The sequence below is a fragment of the Terrapene carolina genome, unplaced genomic scaffold (genome assembly GCF_002925995.2).
Source record: "Terrapene carolina triunguis isolate 2854851 unplaced genomic scaffold, T_m_triunguis-2.0 Scaffold706, whole genome shotgun sequence".
Taxonomy (NCBI): Eukaryota; Metazoa; Chordata; order Testudines; family Emydidae; genus Terrapene; species Terrapene triunguis.
In genome coordinates, this window is record NW_020665057.1 from 5405920 (window position 1) to 5429157 (window position 23238).

The 23238-nt window shown below is 41.9% G+C and overlaps 1 protein-coding gene across 3 annotated transcripts in view; it reads left to right on the forward strand.

Moving 5' to 3' along the window:
- Positions 1-15776: 15776 nt before the first annotated feature.
- SEC24B (SEC24 homolog B, COPII coat complex component) overlaps positions 15777-23238 on the forward strand; it is an 88922-nt gene continuing 81460 nt past the window's right edge. For all 3 annotated transcript variants that reach the window (XM_026659858.1, XM_026659859.1, XM_026659860.1), the window contains exon 1: positions 15777-15912. In XM_026659858.1, the coding sequence (XP_026515643.1) occupies positions 15816-15912 (97 nt within the window). In that variant the 5' untranslated portion in view covers positions 15777-15815. The remainder of the gene's footprint in view (positions 15913-23238) is intronic.

Here is a 23238-nt window from a genome sequence, read left to right on the forward strand (position 1 = left end):
ATAACAGTCTTCAAATATGTTAAGGGCTGTTATAAAGAGGACGAGGATCAATTGTTCTCCATGTCCACTGAAGGTAGGACAAGAAGTAATGGGCTTAATCTGCAGCAAGGGAGATTTAGGTTAGATATTAAGAGAAACTTTCTAACTATAGTTTAAGGTAGTTGAGCTCTGGAACAGGCTTTCAAGGGACGTTGTGGAATCCTCATCATTGGAGGTTAAGAACAGGTTAGACAAACAGCTGTCAGGGATGGTCTAGGTTTACTTGGCCCTGCCTCAGCACAAGGAGCTGGACTTGATGACCTCTCAAAGTCCCTTCCAGCTCTATATTTCTGTGATCCTGTGAGACTTCCAAATGCTGTCCAGTCATTTATGGATAAAGTCTAAACATTCTCACATGCTAAGATTCCTTCATTTCCTCCTTCAAATCCCTCCTTAAATGCATTTCCTTTCAGTGACGATATCTTCACCAACATCTGTACTCACTTTATGTTGAACTAGTACCCAGTGTCTTGTGTCTGAAGTAGACTGTAAACTCCTTAAGGCAGGGCCTAGTCTTGTGTGTGTTTGCAAAGCATATTTATCTAAAACTAGATACTGGAAAGTAGAACTAAACTAAAACCACCACCACTAGCATTTGTCCTGTAAGCAGGATTTCTATTGAGCTTCTAGTAGTAAAATTGCTGAAGAAAGCACCCTAATGTGGCATTCAATTTCTTAGGAAAAAAAAGAAATTTGTCATTTCCCAAACTATTCTATGTTCGTATGCAGAGAGGCCGCACCCCACTCTTCACCCCCTCCCCATACAACAGAAAGATAACAATTAAAATATCTTACACCAGCTCCCTCTGGGCACCCTTCCACATGGCATGTCTTTCCTGAAGTTTTTTGGCTCTTTGCCATAGATTTTTGTATATTTAGGTCAAAATTTGGTGGTTAAAATTGAGCAGCTATAGCCATATTTAGTCAATGGACGTGTGGGGACTCAGCAACCTCGGAAGTTAAGCTACTTACTAGATACTATGCTAGGCACTTAACTCTATATTTAGGTCTCTTATCTAGGTGTCTACTTTTCAGAGAAAGTGAGTATCCTCAGGTCCCAATTACTAAATATGGAAATAATGCTTGCTTTTAGGCACCCAAGCCTGAAAATGTCGGCTTTGTTCCATAAGATACTCCCGCTCTGTTGTGCCTGACTTACATATCCCACGGATTGCTATTAAACTCCCACGCCCCTACCCTCAACATCCATTCGGAGATTTGGGCAGTGGCAATGAAAGAGTTATTCAGCATTAAGAGTCCTCCTGTATGAACAATAATTTATGTTGGCAATGTAAACATTTTGTGTTGCCAAAGGAATGTTCTATTAATATTCAAGTTATTTTATGGCAGGGATCATAAAATGACAGCAGAAGACAATATCTGATTGGCAAGGGAACATTCTGAGCACGGCTACTGTCACGAGTTGCTAAGTAGAACATTAAAGCGACTCAGCCTCTGGAGCTTTGCTGCAGCGACAAGCAAATACAAACACACAATGGAGTTTCAATTATTCTTTATTTTGCGAAACCCCTCCACTATCTCCAGGAAAAGCTCGTCAGACACCTGAGTTTCAAAGTGAAATCATTAAAGCTATCAGGTTTCTGTCCAGACATAGAAAATGTCATTATTTACATTCTCCAGAGTATTTCTAATTCCTCAGTTTAATATCGCCAAAAAGTAGTTTTATTTTAGCCCACAAGTTTTCCCAAATATGTCAAAGTTACACTGCTGACCAGATCTAACCCCTCCCATATGCACATAAATAAGTCTTTTTACAACATTCTCAGTAGTCACTGTTCTAATCCTAGATCAGAAAAGTATATTGCTGCATAAGTAATTTATATAAGAACTCAAATTTATAGCCTCTAAGTGTAAAAATATTCCTTCTCCCAATTACTGGAAATTGAGGGTTGCTGTTCCACTCACTATGGCAGTCAGAAACATTTCTCTCTCTTTCATTCAAATAGCTATTGAAAACGTGTCATGGTTTGATAGAAAGAGAAGGTGGGTGAGGTAATATCTTTTGTTGGACCAACTTCTGTTGGTGTGAGAGACAAGCCTGTGTGTTTTAAAAAGTATTTCTTCTTTCTGTCCTTCATTTGTGCATATTCAGTGTATTCCATGTATAGCAGCATCTCCTAGTGGACATACTATACTACTACTTGGTGGGTAGCTAGAAAAGAGCATAGTAACTATGCATGCAATGTTTTCTTTTTACAGTTAAATTTGCATGAATTTGATTTTGTCTAATTTGTTCTTTATCTCACAAATGCTAACACTAAAGACTAAGGGCAACATTCACCTCTGGGATTTGTCAACTCTAAATTCACCCCAGGATTTGGCTGCAGGGCCGGCTCCAGGCACCAGCCCACCAAGCATGTGCTTGGGGTGGCGCCTGGAGGAGGGCGGCGCGGCGGGGCGCTCTGGCCGCCGGGGAGAGCGGAGAGCCCCGGCCGGGCTCGCCGCCCTCCCCCCGGCGCTCTGGCCGCCGGGGGCTCGCCGCCCTCCCCCCGGCGCTCTGGCCGCCGGGGAGAGCGAAGCTGCAGCGGGCTCGCCGCCCTCCCCCCGGCGCTCCGGCCGGTCGGGGATTGCGGGCCCACGGCGGGGCTCAGCGCCCTCCCGTGCCGCGCTGGGGGGGGGGGGCGCGGCGGGCGGCTTTTTTGCCTACGGCGGCAAAAAAGCCAGAGCCAGCCCTGTTTGGCTGAGACTAAGCCACTAGCAAGCCAAGTTCTTTCGGGGGATCTGGGACTGGGCATCACCAGTCCACAAAGTGAATGGAGCTAGACCAATGGGGCAGAGCCAGGTGGACCAGGAAATCCTCTGCTGGCAGGGCTCTTGTGGAATTTGCCCACATCCCATGTACATCTTGGATATAATTCTGCTCTCACTTTAGATTTTATACCAGTGTAACTCCACTGACTTCCTGAATTACATGGGTGTAAGTGAGAGGACTCTGGCCTCCCATCTCTACTTTATAAGCAAGTCAGGACAAGGATCTAGTCTACAGAAACAAATAATTTCCAGATATTTCCAACAATTTGCAGATGGCATAGGAATATCAATACTTGGCATGTAAAGGAGGGAAGGAAAATTTAAATTAACAATGTATAAGCAGTGCAGAAAAATTCACTGAGGACCAAAAAATTCTGAGACAGCTCTAAATTCTCAGCACTATCATTGCCATCACCAGCCCAACAAAACTTAACTTTAATTAGCAACATTGACCACTCCAATAACTTAAACACAGCACAATGGCTGAAGACTACATAATATTTCAACCCCAGTCTTTAGTTAACAAGGTGTTACACTGAATCACATCTGACAAGTCTAAGCACAATAATGTTTTCACACATTCATAGAGTGGACTTGATTTTCTGAGGTGCTGAGCACCCACAACTCCCACTTAATTCAATCGGAATTGCAAATGCTCAGTACTGAACAGGGGACCCCTATTCAAGATAGCATCCCTATTTAGGGAAGCCCATAAGCAAATTATTAGCTCCTGTTGAAGTCACTTTAAAGGCATGCTTAGTCATAGATCGTGCTGTTAGCCCATTTTCTGTGAAGTAAAATCTAATCCTAATTGTCTCGGGCTATCTGCAGTGTCCTAACCCCCCTCCGCATCTATCAATGGTGTTTTAGTGTAGTTAAGACACAGGCAAGTTAAGGTTGCAAGCAACAAAATGGTGTTTATTGAGATACACAACAACAAACTAGGACTCCCTGCAACTAAGATAACACAAAGAATAACTGTTCTGTTGTTAACACAGATGGTATAATGGGGATGCACCCCAAAGCCAAACCCTTACACTGTGGGGTTAACAAAAATAACAGAGAGGGACTATACCATGTCTTGCAGACACTGGACAGGAGAACAGGAACAAAGACAGGAACCAGGATCTCAGGGACAAGTGCCAGGAACAGGAACACAACAGGAATTGGACCTCAGGAACTTCAGTGACAGGTAAGTAGATCTTCAGTATGGTGTCTTCTGTCTTCTATTGTTGATCTCATCGTCCTTTGTGCTGAATGCAAATGCTATCTCACGTGATGATGGAACAGGTGAGTGGAGATAAGTTAAGGGACGCTTGGTAGGTGTTACTGGTTCACCACAAGTCCTATTCCCTCAGGGCTCTAGCTAATAACAAGGCTGGTACACTTTGAGAGGGCTTCTATGCCTCACTGGGATGACCTGCTTTCACAGCATCCAGAGACACAGAATGCCCCTCAGAGGGTGGACACTCCCTTATATGCGTTTCCCATTGCTAGCCAGATCCTACTGCCATGAGACACTACTTTTCCTGCCTTTTCCTTGCTTTGGCGCCAAACTCGAAAAGAGCACCAAAAAGCTGAAAGAGCAGGGGTGCCAAGATGGAGGACAGGTTGTCCTTTTACCAATCCAAAAGGTATCTAAATTGAACCTTTTCTACCCAACAGTGCAGGAGGACATTTGAAAGATGTGGATGCTTATAGAGCAGCAGCCGCTGCCATGTTCTGGAACCTTCTGCAGCCTCTGTGGAGACGTTATGACTTCAGGATTGTTATGAAGCTGCAGATCTCCAGAACCACAGTTATGACTCTATTGTACAGCAGTAAAACAGGGTCACTGAGGAAGGCTGAAGAGTGGCAGATTGACTTTTTCAATTCTCATCTTCATCAGCTGCTTCATATTAAGTGGCAGGACAAGATCAGCAATGAGGATATTCCTAGCCAAACCCAGGAATTGCCTCCATCAGCACTGGTTTTCTTTTAGCAGTTTCCTGGGTATATTAGGATATAAGACCAACTAATTACGAAGTGCATTTACCAAGGAATGCCGCTACACTGTCAATGATCACATAAGTGGCAAAAGCTTCAGTGGTGTAATAAGATTGCCAGTGATGAACATGGCACCTTAAGGACCCAGCTAAAGATTGATCTGCGTAGCCTTCCATCTGCAAGGAGGCTATGTCCCCTTGGACTTTGCCGTGATGATAATGATTAAGTCATGTTTTAACTTTAAAGTTAAGCATGTGCTTAAGTTCTTTTGTGAATCAGGGCCCTTATTTGAAGACAACTCACCAACTGAACTGATTTTAAATATTAGCCCTTTGACCTGTCTTTAGTTTACACCAGTCCATAGATATTTATGAACCTCATTACTTTCTTTCCCCTCGGCCCACTGAGCAACTTCTAAACCAGGCCAAATGCCCAATCCATTACTGTAAACCCTGTAAAAGAAATGCACGGCTTGTGAAGGTACAATTTTAACCTTTACAAATTATTTCCCATGCTACTAGTCTCTGCACAGAGACACTTTCTTTATTCTTTACAGGGTTAGGATATAGTAGCTGCTTCATGTGATGTCCTCTGGTAATGCAAAATGTATAGAAGAAAGATCATATGGCTCCAGGAACTGTGGTATTTATTTATTTATTTTATTGTGCACTGTCTGCGTGATTGGCATTTCACAATATGCTGAGGAAGACAGACCCTGCTTGATGGGGCTCAACCTAGAGACACGATAAAGTTCAAAGCCAACGCCCATACAAAGGTCCGAGCGCAGAACAACACACTTTACTTTTTAAAATTACTTTCTAGTTATATTAATGAGGAAAGCCTCAGTCAAAGAACTGTAATTTAAGGTGGCATGGAAATGCAAAGAGAGGGGTTTGGGTGTACTGGGAGGAATTAATTCCAGGCAAAAAGGGTAGCATGGAAGAAGGCACAAAGATGAGAGTTGCAGAAGGAGACAGCCAGGAACTTTGGGTGGAGCAAAGGGAAAGAGATGAGAAGTAGGAAAAAAAATCCAAATAGGAGTTTCACATGTACTTGCTCCATGAAAGGTTCCATTCACTTGAAGAACTTCAGGACAAGATCCTCCGGTGCACTCAAGCAAGGGGGCCATAACGCTCCCAGATCCTGAAAGTAACTGGGAATTAGTTCAACTACTGGTGCAAATTGGATTAGCCTCAGGACCTAGGTGCCTTTCCACTGGCCCAGGATCGCCAGAGCACAGCACATCTCTTCCTGTTCCTGGAATGCCTGCTATGCTGGAAAGACCAGGACTGGGCAGCCCACAGCTGCTGGTTATGCAATCTTTACACCATCTGGGAATTACCCTATGCAAGAGAGATTTAACAGACATAGCTGAGGGGAGGATTTGGCCCAGAAAATTCAAGGAAAAGGGACTAGTTCATGGCCTAATGCTAGATTTTTAAAAATAGTCTATTTTCTACAGGAAGGATTGTGACTGGCCCTTATTCAGTTGCACAGGTGGAGGCAGATGGAAGTAAGGAACCTTTCCTCCTGGCACACCCAGATAAGGACCAGTTAGAATTATATCCCCCTACAGTTGAGGTACCACAGGGGTGGCTACCAAGAAGAAGTCAGCTGAAAGGCAGATGGTGAGGATCAAAAGGAAGAGAAGCCATGACTACACCCCAGTATGGGTTGGCCAGTGGGACTGGAAGGCTATGCAAGGGGAATATGGTGTACCCATAAAAATGGTCACAGATTGCACTACCTCATTATCTCTGCATCACAGTATCTCCCCATTGCTCTTCAAAGGGTGGTGTGCTTTTGCACCATTTCTAATGCAGGGCCGTGTGACCAAATGTCATGCCCATGCATGAGAACAGCAAGGAACTACTTTCACACTGTTTAAGATGCATTTTTAAAGAAGTATTAGACCAAAACTATCTTGGGTGTAACATGAATCTCTTATTCGAGTGTTGTTCAAAAACATATTTTGAACTCAGCATGCTATTTAATATGGAAAAGAAGCTATTGAGCATACTCACAACTTTTTGTTGCATGGTGCTAGGGCAGGATAATAAATGTTGTTACTGGCCAATACAAATATTTACTAGATTGATTCCCCTTCAGGTGAATTAGGAGGTAGTGCACCACCATTTACTTCAACGAAAGTTAACAAAAAAGTTACTTCCACTTCATAGGATCTAAAATTCAATTGGGGGGAAACTACTTGAAAGGAGCCAATGACTCCCACTCCACCTCCACACACACAAGAAAGATTTGAGTTAAGATGGTTACAACACCATTGCTAACTTCTGCCTTACAATCAGAATTAAAAAAATAATTCAGAACTTTACAGATCTGAGTTTAAAACTTAAAATTGGTTTTGAAATAAAGTTTCTCTGTTTATGCTACTTACTTTTTACTTGAAATGTGAAAATGGGGGCTGTCTGGGTATATTATGGTTCTATTTGTGGCTCATATTTGTGTCATCATTTTGAGCACCCTCCTCTCTAACAAATCTACACTTTCTTCAAGAGCTAGGCCCTGCCACCCTTCCTACACTGAATAGTACCTCACTCCTCAGTTTGTCCCACTGACACCCAGTAGGACTACTCAATGCAAAATCTGGATTGATTTGAGGGAGCAGAACTGCAATTATGTCCTGGTCACCTCTAAAAAGGTAAATATTTACCAATTTATATGGTATACCACAATATAGAAATATTGCCATGCCAGGCAAGACCAGTGATCTGTCTATAACTCAGTATACTGCTCCAAGAGCAGCCAGTGCCATATACTTCAGAGGAAGTTGCACAATCCCTAAAATAGCAACTTATGTAATAACATGCTTGTGGGTGAAGCTTTTCCGAACCAGAGGTAATTTTATGTATCTTATTTCCCAGTTTGTTGCACTGAAGCCAATGGAACTACTCACTGGAGAGAATCTGGTCTCGATCAATTCCATTCTGTAATACTTATTGACAAGACAAGCTACCCAAGTATTGCCAGAGTGTCTTGTGAAAGGAATTTCTGAATCCATTTGAGGGCAGCAGTCTCTTCCCATAAAGATTTGGCCAGTTTCAGCTTCTTAAGTTATTCAGAAAGTACTATACCCAGAGCACCAGGGTTTCTAAACTGTGACAGCAGAAGCCTTGATGTTTATAGCTCCCAATAAACTGTTAATCCACAGCATGGTCCTTTTGCGCTTTCATTGTGCTTCATTGGCTTAATTATCTTATACTTTCGCTTCTGAATGGTTTGATCTACAGTTCACATGAGCCCAGTCTTGCTGCCCTCACTCACATGAGAAATCACCCCAGGCTATCATGTGAGTGAGCTCCTCTGGCCCTCTGTTCACAACGTACATAAATAGTGAAGTACGTGTGTTTGCAGGGTTATAATCCACAGAAAAGATTGAACTGTGTTTTGTTTCTGTGGAAGGGTTTGTTATGTACTGCCAAAGTGAAGATAGGGAGGGGGCCAGAGCCTTCGATATACCTAAAATAGAGAGATTCTTTCTAACTACAGTTTTGCAGATTTGCACGACATCATTCTTTCATAACAAACAGCAGGGTTAGCTTTAGGGGCAAAAAGCATATCTGGAGTCACATGAAAGAAGGCAGGAGCACCATTGGATTAGACAGCCAGGGCTCCTTTTTTAATGGAAAAATGTGTAAAATGTCAAACTGTAGTAGGTCTTCCAGTGGTTTATTAGTTTTACAGAGCTCATTAAAAATTACTAGAAAAACAAACCTGTAATTGTTTAAAACTGAAATATCTCAAACTCAAGCTCAACCTGTTTTGATCACAGCAGAAGGATCTCTTCTATAGTACGTTTGGGTCTCAAAGGATACAAAGGAAACTGATCCAGTTATCAGAATCTCACTAACGCCATGCTTTTGCTTAGGTTTAACCATCACAGAGGAACAATACTTCTCTTCATAGATGTCTCCTATCCCTATAGCAAACTCTTCTTGGCAGTTACCAAAAGGCCAGATTAAGGCCCTGACCCTCCAAACACTTACACGTGTGAACAATCCTATTATAATCAATGGTACTATGTTTGCTGTAGGGGCGCCTAAATTCTACAGAGGAGATAGGCGAAAGGTTATATTGTGTATTTATAATGTCAACAGTCCTTTTAGATTTAAAAAAGGTGACCTACAACTGATTTTTAAAAATTGGAGCCTGAATGCCCTGCGGCCCCTTGGTACCAGCTAGACATGCCCAAAGGGACAGTAGGACAGGCCTAAGCCTGATGGATGCAGGGGAACTCTTCGTGAAGACCTAGCTCTGCCAGTTTTGCACTAACTTTACAACAGTTCAAAGAAGCATTGTGGGATAGATATGGAGTGGGATGGACTAAAGGAGGCAATAGGAATTTCAGGGACAGGATGGAGCATAAGTGGGACCCTTGCAAGCCTCCAGAGACCACTGAAACAGGGGTGCAACCTATGGCTTCAGAAATACCTAGTCTGTGCTGAGGGTCCTACTGCCCTCCTCCCCCATGGCAGCTCTGATAAAGGGAAGCATGGAAGCTGCTTCTCTTCTGTCCCTATGTTGGTGCCTGCATTTGTACCCTTTTTCCACTGCTTAAAGTGGCTTTTCTCTTGCTTGTTTTTTCCCCCTTAGAATCATCAGGAGTTGTACATCTCACATTCCTTGTTTTCGCGGAGGACCTCCTGGATGTCGCAGAGCATGTTTATCGTGACGTCCTGAGCCTTACTGAAGGGGCAGAGGTACTGAAACTTCAACAGAGATGTCCTTCACCCAAAATGTTAGTCGTTTATGTTAAACAAGTGTCAAGAATACCACAACATTTTAAGCAGACTCCCTAAAAATCTCTTCTCGGTTGTTGAACTTTTATTCTCTCAACTCTTGTGATATCATTTCACTAATTCCCTAGTCATCATGGAGTTTTCAGAGCAGACAAGACCTGAATTACTAATGTAAAAAACAAGCAGAAAGAAGTTTAAGAAATAGAGGTCTTCTTTACACATCACAGAAGCAAAAAAAAAGATCACTTCACAATCCTTTCCTCTCTTTCCTTCTCTTTGCAGATCAACTCTAATTGAAACAGTAGCATATTGGCCCCTTTCTGTCTGGGAGCTCCAGACATTAATGTGGATTCTTCTATTATTTTATCCAAAAGAAAAGAAAAAAAAATGGCAAATGGGTGAAATCTTATTCCCAATATTTTCCTCATATTCTGACAACACTGATAGTTATTAAAATGATGTAACTAAAGCCCTGATCCTGCAGACATAAACTCATATGAGTAGTCTCATTGAAGTATAGAGGGGCTATTTATGTACTTAAAGTTAGCACATGCTTAAGTGTATGCAGGAGCAGGGCCTAAATTTGTTATTTTTTTCCCAAAGCCCTAGAACCTCTGTGTGTGGGTCAGCAGATGACAGTGGAAGCCAATATAAGTATCTAGCTCTCTTTAACAGACGTTGTCAATATGAAAGCCAGCATCAGCCCTTCAAAAGCTAATGCTATCAAATCTAAGTGAGCAAACTTGCAAGGCTGCTTTACAGATATAGGCCCTGCTTCTATAAATTCAGTACTACCAACTCCAAAAGTTCAGAAGTCATGAGTTAGTCTCTGCCCAAATCATGAGATTGTCCCCAAAAATCACAATATTCAAGGGGAAAGATTTAATATAATTTCTTGGGCTGTCTTCTGATATTTGAACTCCTCCTAACTCATGGCCTCTGGGCTTGTAAATTTAACACATTTTCCATTAGGCTACAGGGCATTGTGGGGTGAACAGATTTACTCACATATTTTGCTACCCCAAACTCATGTGAGAACTGGAGATTTTTACGTCATTGTGAGACTGCCAGCAGCAGGCCAAAACTGCATTACTTCCAACAAAATCGTCAGAGGTAACAATGCTGTAAATACCCCGGATGTAGTACTTACTGTTATCAATGAAATTACTCATGATAGTAAACTGTATCGTTTATGTTTGCAGGATCAAATCATAGTAGTATATTTTGTTGCATTAAAATGTATTGTTTCAAAACAATTCTCTTTGACAAAAAATATTAAAGGATTGAAAATGTGTAGGAACAATAATATTTGCATTTGTGCGAGTTAAAAGACACAAAGGAAACTGAACCTTGTATATCAGGGAATAAGAATGCTGACGGCTAAGGTCTGGAAATAAATTTTTTCACACCACTGCACAAATGGCCAGCTGCACAACGGCCACTTTTCCCCTTCCTCGGAATCACCAGGACTTAGTTATTGCTAGAAGCAGGATACTAGACCAGGTGGACCAATGGTCTGACTCAGTAAGCCAACTCATATGTTATTGGTTGCATGGTAGTATTAACTGCTTACAGATTTAATATCCAACCCTTGCTAATGCATCCTCATTCATAATGCATCTGAAAATTAATGGATTTGGGTTTATGGTGAAATTACATTAGGAGACTAGTGTGTTAACTGCTAACACATCTGGATGTGCTAGCATTGAATGCAGGGCCGGCTCTAACTTTTTTGCCGCCCCAAGCAACCCTCCCCCCCCAAAAAAAGAGTGCCGCTCCGCCGTAACAACCCCCCGAGCGCCACGCAGCGCCGTCCTGCCGCACTGTAACAATCCCCCCCCCGAGTGCCACCCTGCCCTGCCAAAACACAACACCCCCCAGCTCCGTCCCACCGAAACAAACAACCCCCGAGGACCGCCCGGCCGAAACAAACAAACAAAAAAACCTCGAGCGCTGCCCCGCCGAACCAAAAAAACAAACAAACCCCAAGTGCCGCCCCACCACCTGAAGATTGGCCGCCCCTTACAAGGTGCCGCCCCAAGCACGTGCTTGGTCGGCTGGTGCCTGGAGCCGGCCTGACTGAACGGATTTAATCACAGTATAAATGCTATATGTGGAAGACAATTCATTAAGCTTTGTAAAACAATCCAATTAATTATTATAAAATAATTAAACAAACATCCAAAACTACATTTTCTTTTACTTTAGTATTGTAATTTTATAATGGGGGCAGCTTGCAAATATGTCAGTCTGAAAACTCAAAGGCTTTTAACCTTTCACATATTTTCTATAATGACTTATAGTAGTTGCTAAATATTAAACATGTCTCTAAACAAGGGTTTTTCTCCTCACAGTTTATCCTCCTTTTTAGTTGCTCTTACAGTGAAGTCATATTAAATACCAGTTTAGATATCACAATATTTCCATAGCAATAGACTGATATAATAAATGCAGGATGGATAAACAATGCTTTGAAAGGAAAACTTATTAAAACACAAATCTATATAATCTATATATTCTACAAAACAAATACCACCCCAACAACCTAGTATTAATGCAACATTAAAGGTGAGAAATCAAGCACTCTAGAACAGAGCTAAACACAAAAGATCAAAATCAATGGTTATCCTTAATTCCACATGAAACCTACAGACATTACATACTTAATTTCAAAGAGTAAGAACTGCTCATGGAAGTTGTCAGCTCTATGATCTGGTGCATGTACTACTAGTGGTATGCAGGTTACACAGGTTATTTTAAAGTACAGTATAATAAAAATCCATATCTACACTGATTAAAATAACAAAGGTGGTTCACCACACACATCAGTTTTAAATGGGCCACAGGAGGTCTTAGGCATGTTCGACACTTTATTTTACTGCTGTAACTATTTCAGTAAGGGATGTGACTTTTAACTGAAATAATTATACCAGTAAAAGCCTAGACCAATTCTCTGGTGTAGATGCAGTTATACCAGTCTAAAAGTGACTTTTACTGGTATTATTTCCCTTCCCATATAGGAATAACTATACCATAGCAGTATGCAGTTAACTAATGTAGATATGCTCAGTCTCAGAACCACTGGCCTGGAACTATTTGGCCTCCTATGTTTCTGCTCTTGATGGAGGCCTTCTTAGTTCCCTGGAAAAATACCCCTTAATTATTTAGTTTGCAAACTGTGCATTAAAAAAAATCGTAGCTTAGAATTTCACCTCCTTTAACACCCAGTGGAATGCCACTTAACTACTTTGCAATAGTTAATGTTCCCCTATTAAGCACTATTTGTTATAGCAGCTCTGGTTGTGACTCCATAAAGTTGAATCAAAAGTTTACAGTTTAGCAGGAGCTTTAACTTTCATTTTGTAAAAATCTCATTAGAATAGCAAATTTAGAGGGGGGGGGAAGCTTTTAGTACTGTGTGAATTTGTCATGGTGGTTTGATGAAAATTGGGTTGATATGAAGAAAATACTACAAGTTCCAAAATGACCCCTTTATTTAAGTTTTTCATGGAGTTCTCTTATTTTTGGATACCCTTCACAGGAACACTATGCTTTACTCCACACGCACTGATTAATACAGTGTCAGTTATAACTAGCTAGTGTTTGTGTGAGGATTTTTCCTTTTCTGTTATGCAGAAAAGGTTAAACATAGTTAACAGCAATACTGGAGCATGGCTGGCTAAAGAGTCCGTTCAATATCACTGTATCTTGGGGAGGGGGAGGGGAAGAGAAGAGTCCCTAAAGCTACAAAAGAAGAACCCATAAGTTAAAATACCACCTAGGAAACCTACAGACATTTAAGCAAGTCTGACATTACAAGTCGTTGAGGGGAAATGGACCAACTTTGAACCAAGCCCTCAAAAATGATGGGTACAAGAAAAATAAATACAGAACTGCATGAAGTTTAAACTGGTTTTGGATTATTCTAAAGTCTTTAAAAAGTTGAACATTTGTGTGAGCATCACTGCAGCCTATTACACACAGTGACTCACAGACATTAGAGCTGGAGAAGGCCTATTAAATTATATATAATCTATTCCCTGGAGCCAGCAAAGGATTGTTCCTACATAATATTTTCTAGAACTTTCTTCAGTTTACTTTTAAAGAGAAATTTTAAAATGTTTTCATTTTAGTCATTGGATTGATGTCATTTTCTACAACATTTCAGCTTTCTGATTTCACATTTGCATAGTGTCCTGTAAATAATTTGCAGTAATAAATTTTTATAGCAATAGGATTAGAACAGTGTCACCAGCTTGTTTCTTATTTTCTCCAGCTTTATCCACAGAGATCATTTTGGTTTACAGATATTACAGTATAGATATACCCTAAGTCTACTTCTTTACCAGTGCTGCAGTTTTCCCCCAGGCCACTTCTGACCCAGCCTCTTAAGTTCCTTTCTGGGTCTCTGCATCTCTTCCCTACTTAGTAAGGCTGTCTCACAGAGCTCCCTACCAGAAAAGTTTTCCTTTCTACCTAGTGGTCAGTCCAGCAAGGCTTTATCACTACCTATCCCTAGTTTCCCCTTCTTTATTAGAACCACCTTCTGCTCTTTATGAGGAAGTGCCTGATTCCCCTCAGGTGGGAGTCATGCTGTAATCAGATGGGTTTAGCCCATGGCTCTCCAGCCCAGGGGAGGCAAGCCATCCTGTTACTAGCTCCCTCTGCTAGCAGATGCTGACATTATTAGATCTATTATGCCCTTTAGGGGAGAGGGATAGCTCAGGGGTTTGCATATTGGTCTGCTAAACCCAGAGTTGTGAGTTCAATCCTTGAGGGGGGGCCATTTAGGGAACTGGGGTAAATATCTGTCTGGGGATTGGTCCTGCTTTAAACAGCAGGATGACCCTTCTAACCCTGATATTCTATGATTCTTTGATACCAATAATCATTAAGTGTTTACTTTCTGATGATGGTAGTAGGAGTGGAAAGGAAATGGCTATTGCTGGGTGTCTCTTGAGCGTTCCCAGACAGTTGTTTTGGACAATTGCTTCTAATCCCTACTAGTGCTGTTGTGGAGTCCCACAGGGTTGCATTTTGTCACCTCTCCTGTTCAGTGTGTACACTGTGCTCTTGGGAGGGTTAGTCAGCAGACATAGGCTGCCTTGCTTTCAGTAGGCTAATGACACCCTGCTCTGTATTTCTGTCTCAACCAATCCAGCCAGGATGTAGGGTGGGATAAGAGTGAACTGATTGAAGCTCAATCTGGATAAAATTGAGGTGTTGTTGGTAGACTGGAGAATAGTGTAGGGATGACATCTGCTCCTCTCCCTGAGGGTGTGTACCTGACATTTATCACCAGATATCTCAGTGTGAAAGTACTGTTGGGTTCAAAGCTGTTGTTGGAAGATCACAACCTCACAGTGGCCAAAACAAACTTTTTTCTGTCTCTGTCTGGTCTGAAGATTGCGACTGTTCCTTTTAAATGTGGCTCTTCATCCAGGGCTTTGTAACTGCCAGACTAGATCACTGTACTGTGTTCTGCCTAGGGCTGCACCTTAAATCCAGCTGGAAGCTGAAACTAGCGCAGGATCTTAAAAGTTGCATATCCTAGGGAGAACACATGGCACTGGTCTGCCAGGATCTGCACTGCCTTTGGGTCTCTGGATGGACTTTAAGGAGCTGATCTTGTCTCTCTCTCTCTCTCTCTCTCTCCTGAGAAGCCAGATCCCTCCCAAAGCTTTGCTGTTAGAGCTATAATCAGCAGGAACACTCCAGCTGGAGATGGGACAGACCGCAAAGGGGCCCTGGCTGAAGGATTCTGGACCCCTGATCAGAAATGGCCCAAATCGAAGGGAGAGGGGAGGAGAGAAGAGAAAAAGGGAAGGGTCCATGGGGCACATGCAGTAGCAAGGGCTGCAGTAGGGTTTGGAGAGGCTGGGGCAGAAGTTGGGACTTGCATATCTATATGGGCCATGGTTGGGAGGCGCGGAGGGGGGGGGTCAGTGGGGATGGCACTTTGGAGGGGAAAGTAGGGGGCGCTGTGGGTTGAAATTCAATGCGGAACTGGGAGGCGGCGCTAGGCGGCGCTGTGGGCTGTGGCAGTAGAACTGGGGGGCACCGCAACCTGTGGCGGTGGAGCAGGGCTGGGAGGCGGCGCTAGGGGGCGCTGTGGCGGTGGCTCCGTGCCCGGATCGGCTGCGCTCGGTCCTTCACGCGCCAGTTGCAGGGCGGAAGGCTGCGGCTACGCGCGTTCCAGGGTTGTTTCCGTTGGTGACGTCCGGCGCGTCCGCCAAGGCAGAGGCGCAGCGAGGAGCTATGTCGGCGCCAGCCGGGATCCCCCCGCGCCCTGCCGCAGTCCCTGGAGGGGCCAGAGCGCCCGTCGCCGCGGCCAGGCCGCCGCCCTGTCAGAACGGTGAGGAGCCGAGGCTGGGGATCCGCACGGGCCTAGCGCTCGGGCGGGGCTGGACTGGCCGGGGGGCAGCAGAGCTGGGGCTGGCCGGGCGGGGCAATAGCGGTGGTGGTAGAGCGGCGAGGGCCGGGACAGAGGAAGGCGTGGGGGGGACTGGGGCGAGGAGGGGGGGACAGGAGGCTGGGACGGGCGGGGGCGGGGCCTGGGACGCCGGGCTGGGACAGAGGGGGGGGGGGGGGGCGGGGGGGGGGGGGGGGGTGGGGGGAGCGGGGGGGGGGGGGGCTGACTGTGCCGTGTGGCGTTTCCATGGTTTTTGTCTCGGTTAGCTGGGCTGTGTGTGTCCACTCATGGATTTAGCACATGTACTGTGCGGTCCAGTCATGCTCTCATCTAGCTGAGTGACAGGCTGGTTTAATGTCACAGCAGGCTTTTGGGATGCAGAGTGAAGCAGTGCCTTCACTTCACGGGAGATTCTTGTAGTCCTGAGTGTGGTTAACCTCGATCGGTGGTGATACTCAGACTGAGGCTCGGGAGCCACAAATGGCTCTTTAATGTGTTTCCTGTGGCTCTTTGCAACACATGATATTAAAATTATTATTTAATTATTAACCAAACAGGATGCTTTTACTATGGGCTTGACTAACAGCTAAATCAGCACTGTTGCTATTGATGCAGTGGTGTCAGTGACAAGTTGTCGATGGCATAGCGCTGTCCCATCGGCTTCTGTACTCCAGCTCCCTGAGAAGTGTAAGGTAAATCAGCAGGAGAGCATCTCCTTTCGACACAGCAGGGTGTAGACACCGCTATAACTGACCTAAGGCCTGGTCTACACTGGGGGGGGATCGATATAAGATACGTCGGCTTCAGCTACGCTACTCTCATAGTTGAAGTTGCGTATCTTAGATTGACTTGCGGCGTGGATCGACGACCGCCGCTCCCCTGTCGACTCCACTTCCGCCTCTCGCCCTGGTGGAGTTCTGGAGTCGACGGGGAGCGCGTTTGGGGATCAATGTATCGCGTCTAGACAAGACGCGATACATCGATCCCCGATAGATCAATCACTACCCGCGGATCCGGCGGGTAGTGTAGACATACCTTAAGTAACATCAAGTTCAGTTTTGTAACTTACCTAACTGAAGCAGCATAACTTAGGTTGATTTACAGCTTTAGTGTAGACCAGCACTATTTTGTTAATCGATTGTAGTTGATAAAATAATACTTGATCAGTCATTTTGCTTTGAGAATAATCTATGGGTATAAAAACTAAATATGAATATATAGTACTATAGCAAATAAAACAATGAATTTACACTACTGTAGATCTTTTTTGGGTAATGTTGATCACTAATTTGGCTCCTAAACCACTGTGGTCTGAGTATCACTAGCCTAGATATTGGCTTCCCTCTTCACAGACACACATGATTTGCAGGTGGAGGTGACCTCTTTGGCAGTATGGAGAGCCCTGCAGGAGAGACTTTTCGCTTCGTAGACAAGCATGCACAGCTATCTAGACATAGTTTGTGTTTTTTACTGTGTCTGGTGGTTGGGAAGTGGTGTGAAGTGTTTGAAATTAAGTAGCTGTATAACTGAGATTTAAAAAACCAACCTTTGATAAGTTTTTGACTATCACTGCAATTCTGGCTCTGAAACAGAGGAATAACTTCTCAGAATATTAAATAGTGCCAGTTAGGCTTATTCAAAATAGTAAGTGAGGTAGTACAATATTTTTCCTCTAATTTAATTCAATTTTGGAACCTTTCTAGGTGGAAAACTGCATCTTGGGAACACTTTGGAGGCTGTAACACACTCAGGTGTTGGTTCTGCAAACACTTAGACACATGGTTTATTTTGTACACCTGAGTAGTTTCAATGGGAATATTTGCATTCCCAGTGGATCTATTCATATACACCAACTAAGCATGTGCATAAATCTTCAGGGTTAAGACTTTAGGGATTTGGGGGAAATAAACATAGGTCTGGTGCATGATTATTCTTAACAGGATGTGAATCACTAAAACATGATGCCTTTTGTTTCTTATGGTGTTTTATTATAACAAAATGAGAAGACATGCACTTCAAGTTACATATCCTAAAATTGAGCAAACTGTGTATTTTAGCATAAAAATATACTAAGAGTATAAGTCTTTACATATATTTTAATCTACAATGATACTGTCACTGATTTTATAGCTCACAATTTTAAAATTGATCGTAAAATATGTATAATTGATTTAATGAGGTCTTTACAGCTTCTGATCCTAATCAGTTTCATTTCTCTCTGTTATTTGTGTTAAGCATATTTGCTAGCATTGCATTTTAACATTTTCTCCTAGGCTCTGATTTTACAGTCAGGTTGGCATGGGCACAGAGGTTAGTCTTTGTAGATCTGTTAGCAGGATTGAGGTCTTTAATTTTAATGCTCCTTGGTTATACGAACAAAGTTTTAGCTGTCATGTTTAGGCAACAGATTGTGAATCAAGTTCATGCAAATATTGCTGAAGGTTTGTAGAAACCTAGGATGATTAAATAGAAACTTTTGAGAAAGAGGCTTTCAACTTAAATTTTGTAATAACTTTGACCAATATACATTTTTCCATGTTTATAAAATTCTAATGTAAACAGTTGTTTTCAAATAAACAGCCATTTCCATGCAGTGTTGAAATCCAAATATTGTAACACTAAAAATAGGAAACTATAACTGACTTCATATATTTTTACTATATCTAAGACCATGGAAGAAATGTCAAAAATAAGAGTAAAAATAGTAATGACCATTTGGATTTTTAAAATTCTTTCACTGTAATCGTTTATGGGCTTATCAGCAACATGAGTAAATAATTTTGTTTACAACCTTTTTTAGTTTGACCATTTAATATACCTGTGATTCAGACAATCATTTTTAATTCTTAAAAGTTTTTTAAAAATAAACTCAGTAGCTGACTCTTACATTTTTCACCTTGTTAGCTCCATAATTATTGAGTATCTGTTTCTTGGTTTGCATATTCTTTACCTTGGGATATATTTACAGTCATGTAGAGTTGGTGATTCATAGGTAAAGTGTTAATTTAATTTGTCACTTTACATAACCACACAATAACGTTTCAACATTTTGAAAAAGATAACTTTGTTTTTGATCTACCAGTCCTGGGAACTTACATGCAGCATTTGGGGCATTTTTTATATAAAGGAAGGGGAGAAAGAAGGGAAACAGAAAATCGAAAAACAAGACTGCCAGACTTTATTTTTTTAGTTTTAATGCCATGTTCCACTTTGCCCAGAATGACACCATCTGCTTCCTTGAATTTGGTCTATGTTTCTAAAATCAGTGTTACTTATATGTTGGGAGGAGTAAGTAGTGCTTATGTAAATATAGTTTCTGATGTGTTTGCACATGCTAGAGATAACTGTGTGTTGCTGCGAGAATACTGCATACATTAGACTTCATAAATTCTGTCCGATCTTCTCCCAACTCTTGGAATTTATTGGAGCCTCACAAAGAGCTCAATCAAAAGACTTCCATCAGAAGGATTTAGTGTTTGGCAGAGGTGATAAATTGGGGCTTGCAAGTATTCAAAATGATGTTAGTTCTCATGGCCTTGATACTATTTGTCTGATCCAGGGGACAAGTCCATGTGAAGGATCCTTAGTGACTTTCATACTGGTACACACTTTAAAAAAAGAATGTTTTGAAATATTGGCTTTCCTTTTGTTTGTCCTAATAGTTTTCTTCCTAACTATTCAATTTTTCCTGTTTGATTCTGTGCTGAAGCCCTTCTTTTAAAATAATACCTATTTTGCTTAGCCCATCAATCTTGAAGTCCAAATGTAAGAACTTCTCACTGAATATTTGAAAATAAAATTATTAATTATAATTGAGCATGTTGCTGGTGGCTGCTATCTAGCTGAAAAGTGACACCTAGAGGTAGGTAGTTCTGTAATATGAATTCAGACTATTCATGATTTTTTTCCAACAGTCTTAAGGAACTGCAGTGTTAAAAATTAAACATGTTGAAATATTAAATACTAAACTGATAATCTATTACAAAAATCCACACATTTCTGTAGGAAGACTTTTTTATAATATTGTTCCAAGAGACACCTAAGGTTACAACTAAAATAGATGCTTGTTTTTCTTTAGTTTGGTTTGTGCATTTGATAGCACTTTGGGGTAGTCAGTTTCACTCGGGGCTGGTCTACATATGGCTTTTGCACTAGTATAATTGTCGGGTAGGTTGGTTGGTTGTTGGTTTTTTTGTTGTTGTTGGTTTTTTTTTTAAATGCCGGTATAGTACAACCCCCTAATGTGGATGAAGTTGTACTGGTGTAAAGGTGCCTTAGACCATTATAGCTTCTTCCCCGTCCCATAGGGGAATAAGCTATACTGGTATAACTGTGTCTACACTAAGGGGGTTTTACCACTTTAACAATATTGGTGTAGTTAAGGTGGTATAATTTTTACTTTTAGACAAAACCTGTTTCTTCTTCTATCAAATTTTCCCTGTTTACATGAGTCTCTTTGCGCAGCAACAGAAGAAATAAAATGGAGAGAAAGTTGCTAGGGGTTTTGAGGGGAAGTTGTAGTACCTGAATCTCCAACTCATATTTTGTAGTTATCTAGATTTCAAGTTAAAGATGACAGGTTTCAGAGGCGTAGCCATATTAGACTGTATCAGCAAAAACAACAAGGAGTCCTTGTGGCACCTGAGAGACTAACAAATTTATTTGGGCATAAGCTTTCATGAAGTGGGTTATAGCCCACGAAATCTTATGGCCATTAAATTTGTTAGTCTCTAAGGTGCCACAAGGACTCGGGTTTTTTTTTTTTTTTTTAATTTTATAGTGTATCATGTCCCGGGTTAACGATTATGTTGCTTTTCAGCTAGGCATCCATCACCAATAGTAGATTCAACTGTTATTGTAATTAAAAATTTAAGACAATATTTTAAAATTTAGGTTCCTTAAAGGCACCTAGGTCTATATTTAGTATCCTAAATAAAAAAGTAGCCTGATCTTTCAGAAATACTGGGAACTCAAAGCAGCCCTGAGCTCAGGCAAACTTTATAAATAAGCCCAGGCATGGATTTAGGTGTCTAATTTATGACATCTAAGTTTGAAAATACTGGCTTTTACTCTCATAGTTTAGAACTTATTCATTGTAAGTAGTAGGGTTTGGAAAAATGACACCTACCAGCCAGACATCAGTACAAAAGATGTTCGTGGGAAGGGCCAGTGGCCCAGTGAGTAGCCTAGTCACCTACCCCACAGTTAATGACAAGAGGGGGCTATTGCTTGAATTCCACTTGGGGTACTGTCCCTCTGCCCGTGCTCCATTTTGGAGGGGGTCCATCTTTTGGATTAGCTTCTGATTGGTTAGGGGTCTGATATATTCAAAGCTCTTAACTCTGAGCAGCTTCAAAGGACTGGAGCTGACTGCATATTTAGCAGGAATGCACTGCAACAGTTCACATTTATTTCACATTCGGAAGGTTATCGTACTTTGCAATCAAACGTGTTAGAAATTTAATACTCTAAATTGAAGCTTAGATTCTGCCAAAGTTGATGGTGTTTGTTTCCCTGTTTGACAAGTATGAAACTCACCATGACTATGTAGCATATGAGTGGATTTTTCGAGCTCTGGTGAAAAGTGTACCTTATCTTCAAACTTTTCAAGATTGCTGAAGGTATTCTGTCTAGTTTCCTTGGTTGTTAAGCTGTATATCCAGTACACTGATACTCTCCTTAATCCTGCTGGCAGTTGCATTCTATAATCCCGTTGTCACATTGCTATGTTCTACCTTGTATCGTATTTTGAGCATCCAAAACCCTTCTGTTACCTAAAACAAGGTAATGTTCTCTGGGAATTTCAGGTAAAGATTTGGATGAAATTTTGAGAATTCGCCATTCCCTGTTGATAGCCCATCCTCAGGTGAAGTAGAGATGGAAAAGGAAGCTATTGGGATCCATGAGATTCCAATCCTGCCTAGCTCCTTCACTCTACAAAATGGAGTTGCTTAGGAGTTGTGTAGCAGTAGCACTTGCGTAGAAATCGTAACATCTGGATGAACGGAGTTCCGTGGAGCTTCAGCACTAGACCCCTCTTCTAGCAGCTCTGCTAAGCTGACCAACTGTCTGTAGTAAAGAGAGGCACCTAGAAGTCTTCAGACACATTCTCCCCAGTTATCCAAACCCAGTTATCTCAGTGTTTTTGTATGTCCCCAGAGACCATTGGATGTAATATACAATATTCTGTTTGAAAGGGTAAATGGTACACAAGAGTAAAGTTATGCAGGAGCAGACCAGCAGTATGATAGAAATAGGGGGAAATGGAGGAAGGGAATAGAACAAAGGTAGAATTATCATTAAGGTATACTTTGGTAAAGGCACTTTATTTTTTGTAATTGGAACCACCTCAGAAATAGTCTCTGGCCTAGTAAGTGATGAATCATATCTTCCTCTGCTTGAGGGAACCTCAAGGTGTAAGTATATTCCCAAGTAGCCCAGATCTTTTTTTAAGGTCCATGTCTTTCCTTGGTTGGTCAGGTTATATGGGCAAAGAGTGAGGATGTGAGGCTGGTGTAGGTATTCTGCCCCCCATTATTATGAGTCTACTGCATTTATTTTAGTATTTTTAATATATGATAAATGCACTTAGAGCTTTGGATGAGCACTTTTTCATATTTATAAGACAATCTACTGCACCAAGGTCAATTCCACTTTGTAGTCTCTAACAATGTGAGGCATCAGCGGAGCAGTATCTTAAATTAACTTGGTGAGTTTTCTGCTCTAGTTTTAAGGATTTACACTTTTTGCAAATCTGAATGTTTGTTTGATAAGTCTCCTTATGGAAGTTTAGGACTCCTGAATTGCTAGATACCAGGTTGGTATTTAAAGCAAGTCTCTGCTTTTGTAATGGACTTGTTCTTTTCTAGACCATTACAGTTAATATTTAAGCATATTTTAGATTGTTGTTGTGAACTCTTAATTTTTTTGCAGCTAATACAGAATAAGTGAACTCTGAAACTATTTAAATTATAAAATAAAGCTAATCATTTTTAAACTATTAGACATGCTAAACTATTATCATGCAGTTTAAATGTCACAAAAGCTGATACCAGTGTTGTGTAATCAGAGAGGTTTTTGTGTAAGTATACAGTAAGGGCCAGATACTGCACTCCTTTTTCACTTAGGGTCAGGATGTGGGGTGCGGCAGGGGGCTCAGGGCAGGAGGGGTGCGGCAGGGAGCTCAGGGCTGTGGGTTGGGGTGCAGGAGGGGTACGGGGTGTGGCAGGGGGCTCAGGGCAGGGGGTTCGGCTGCAGGAGAGGTTCGGG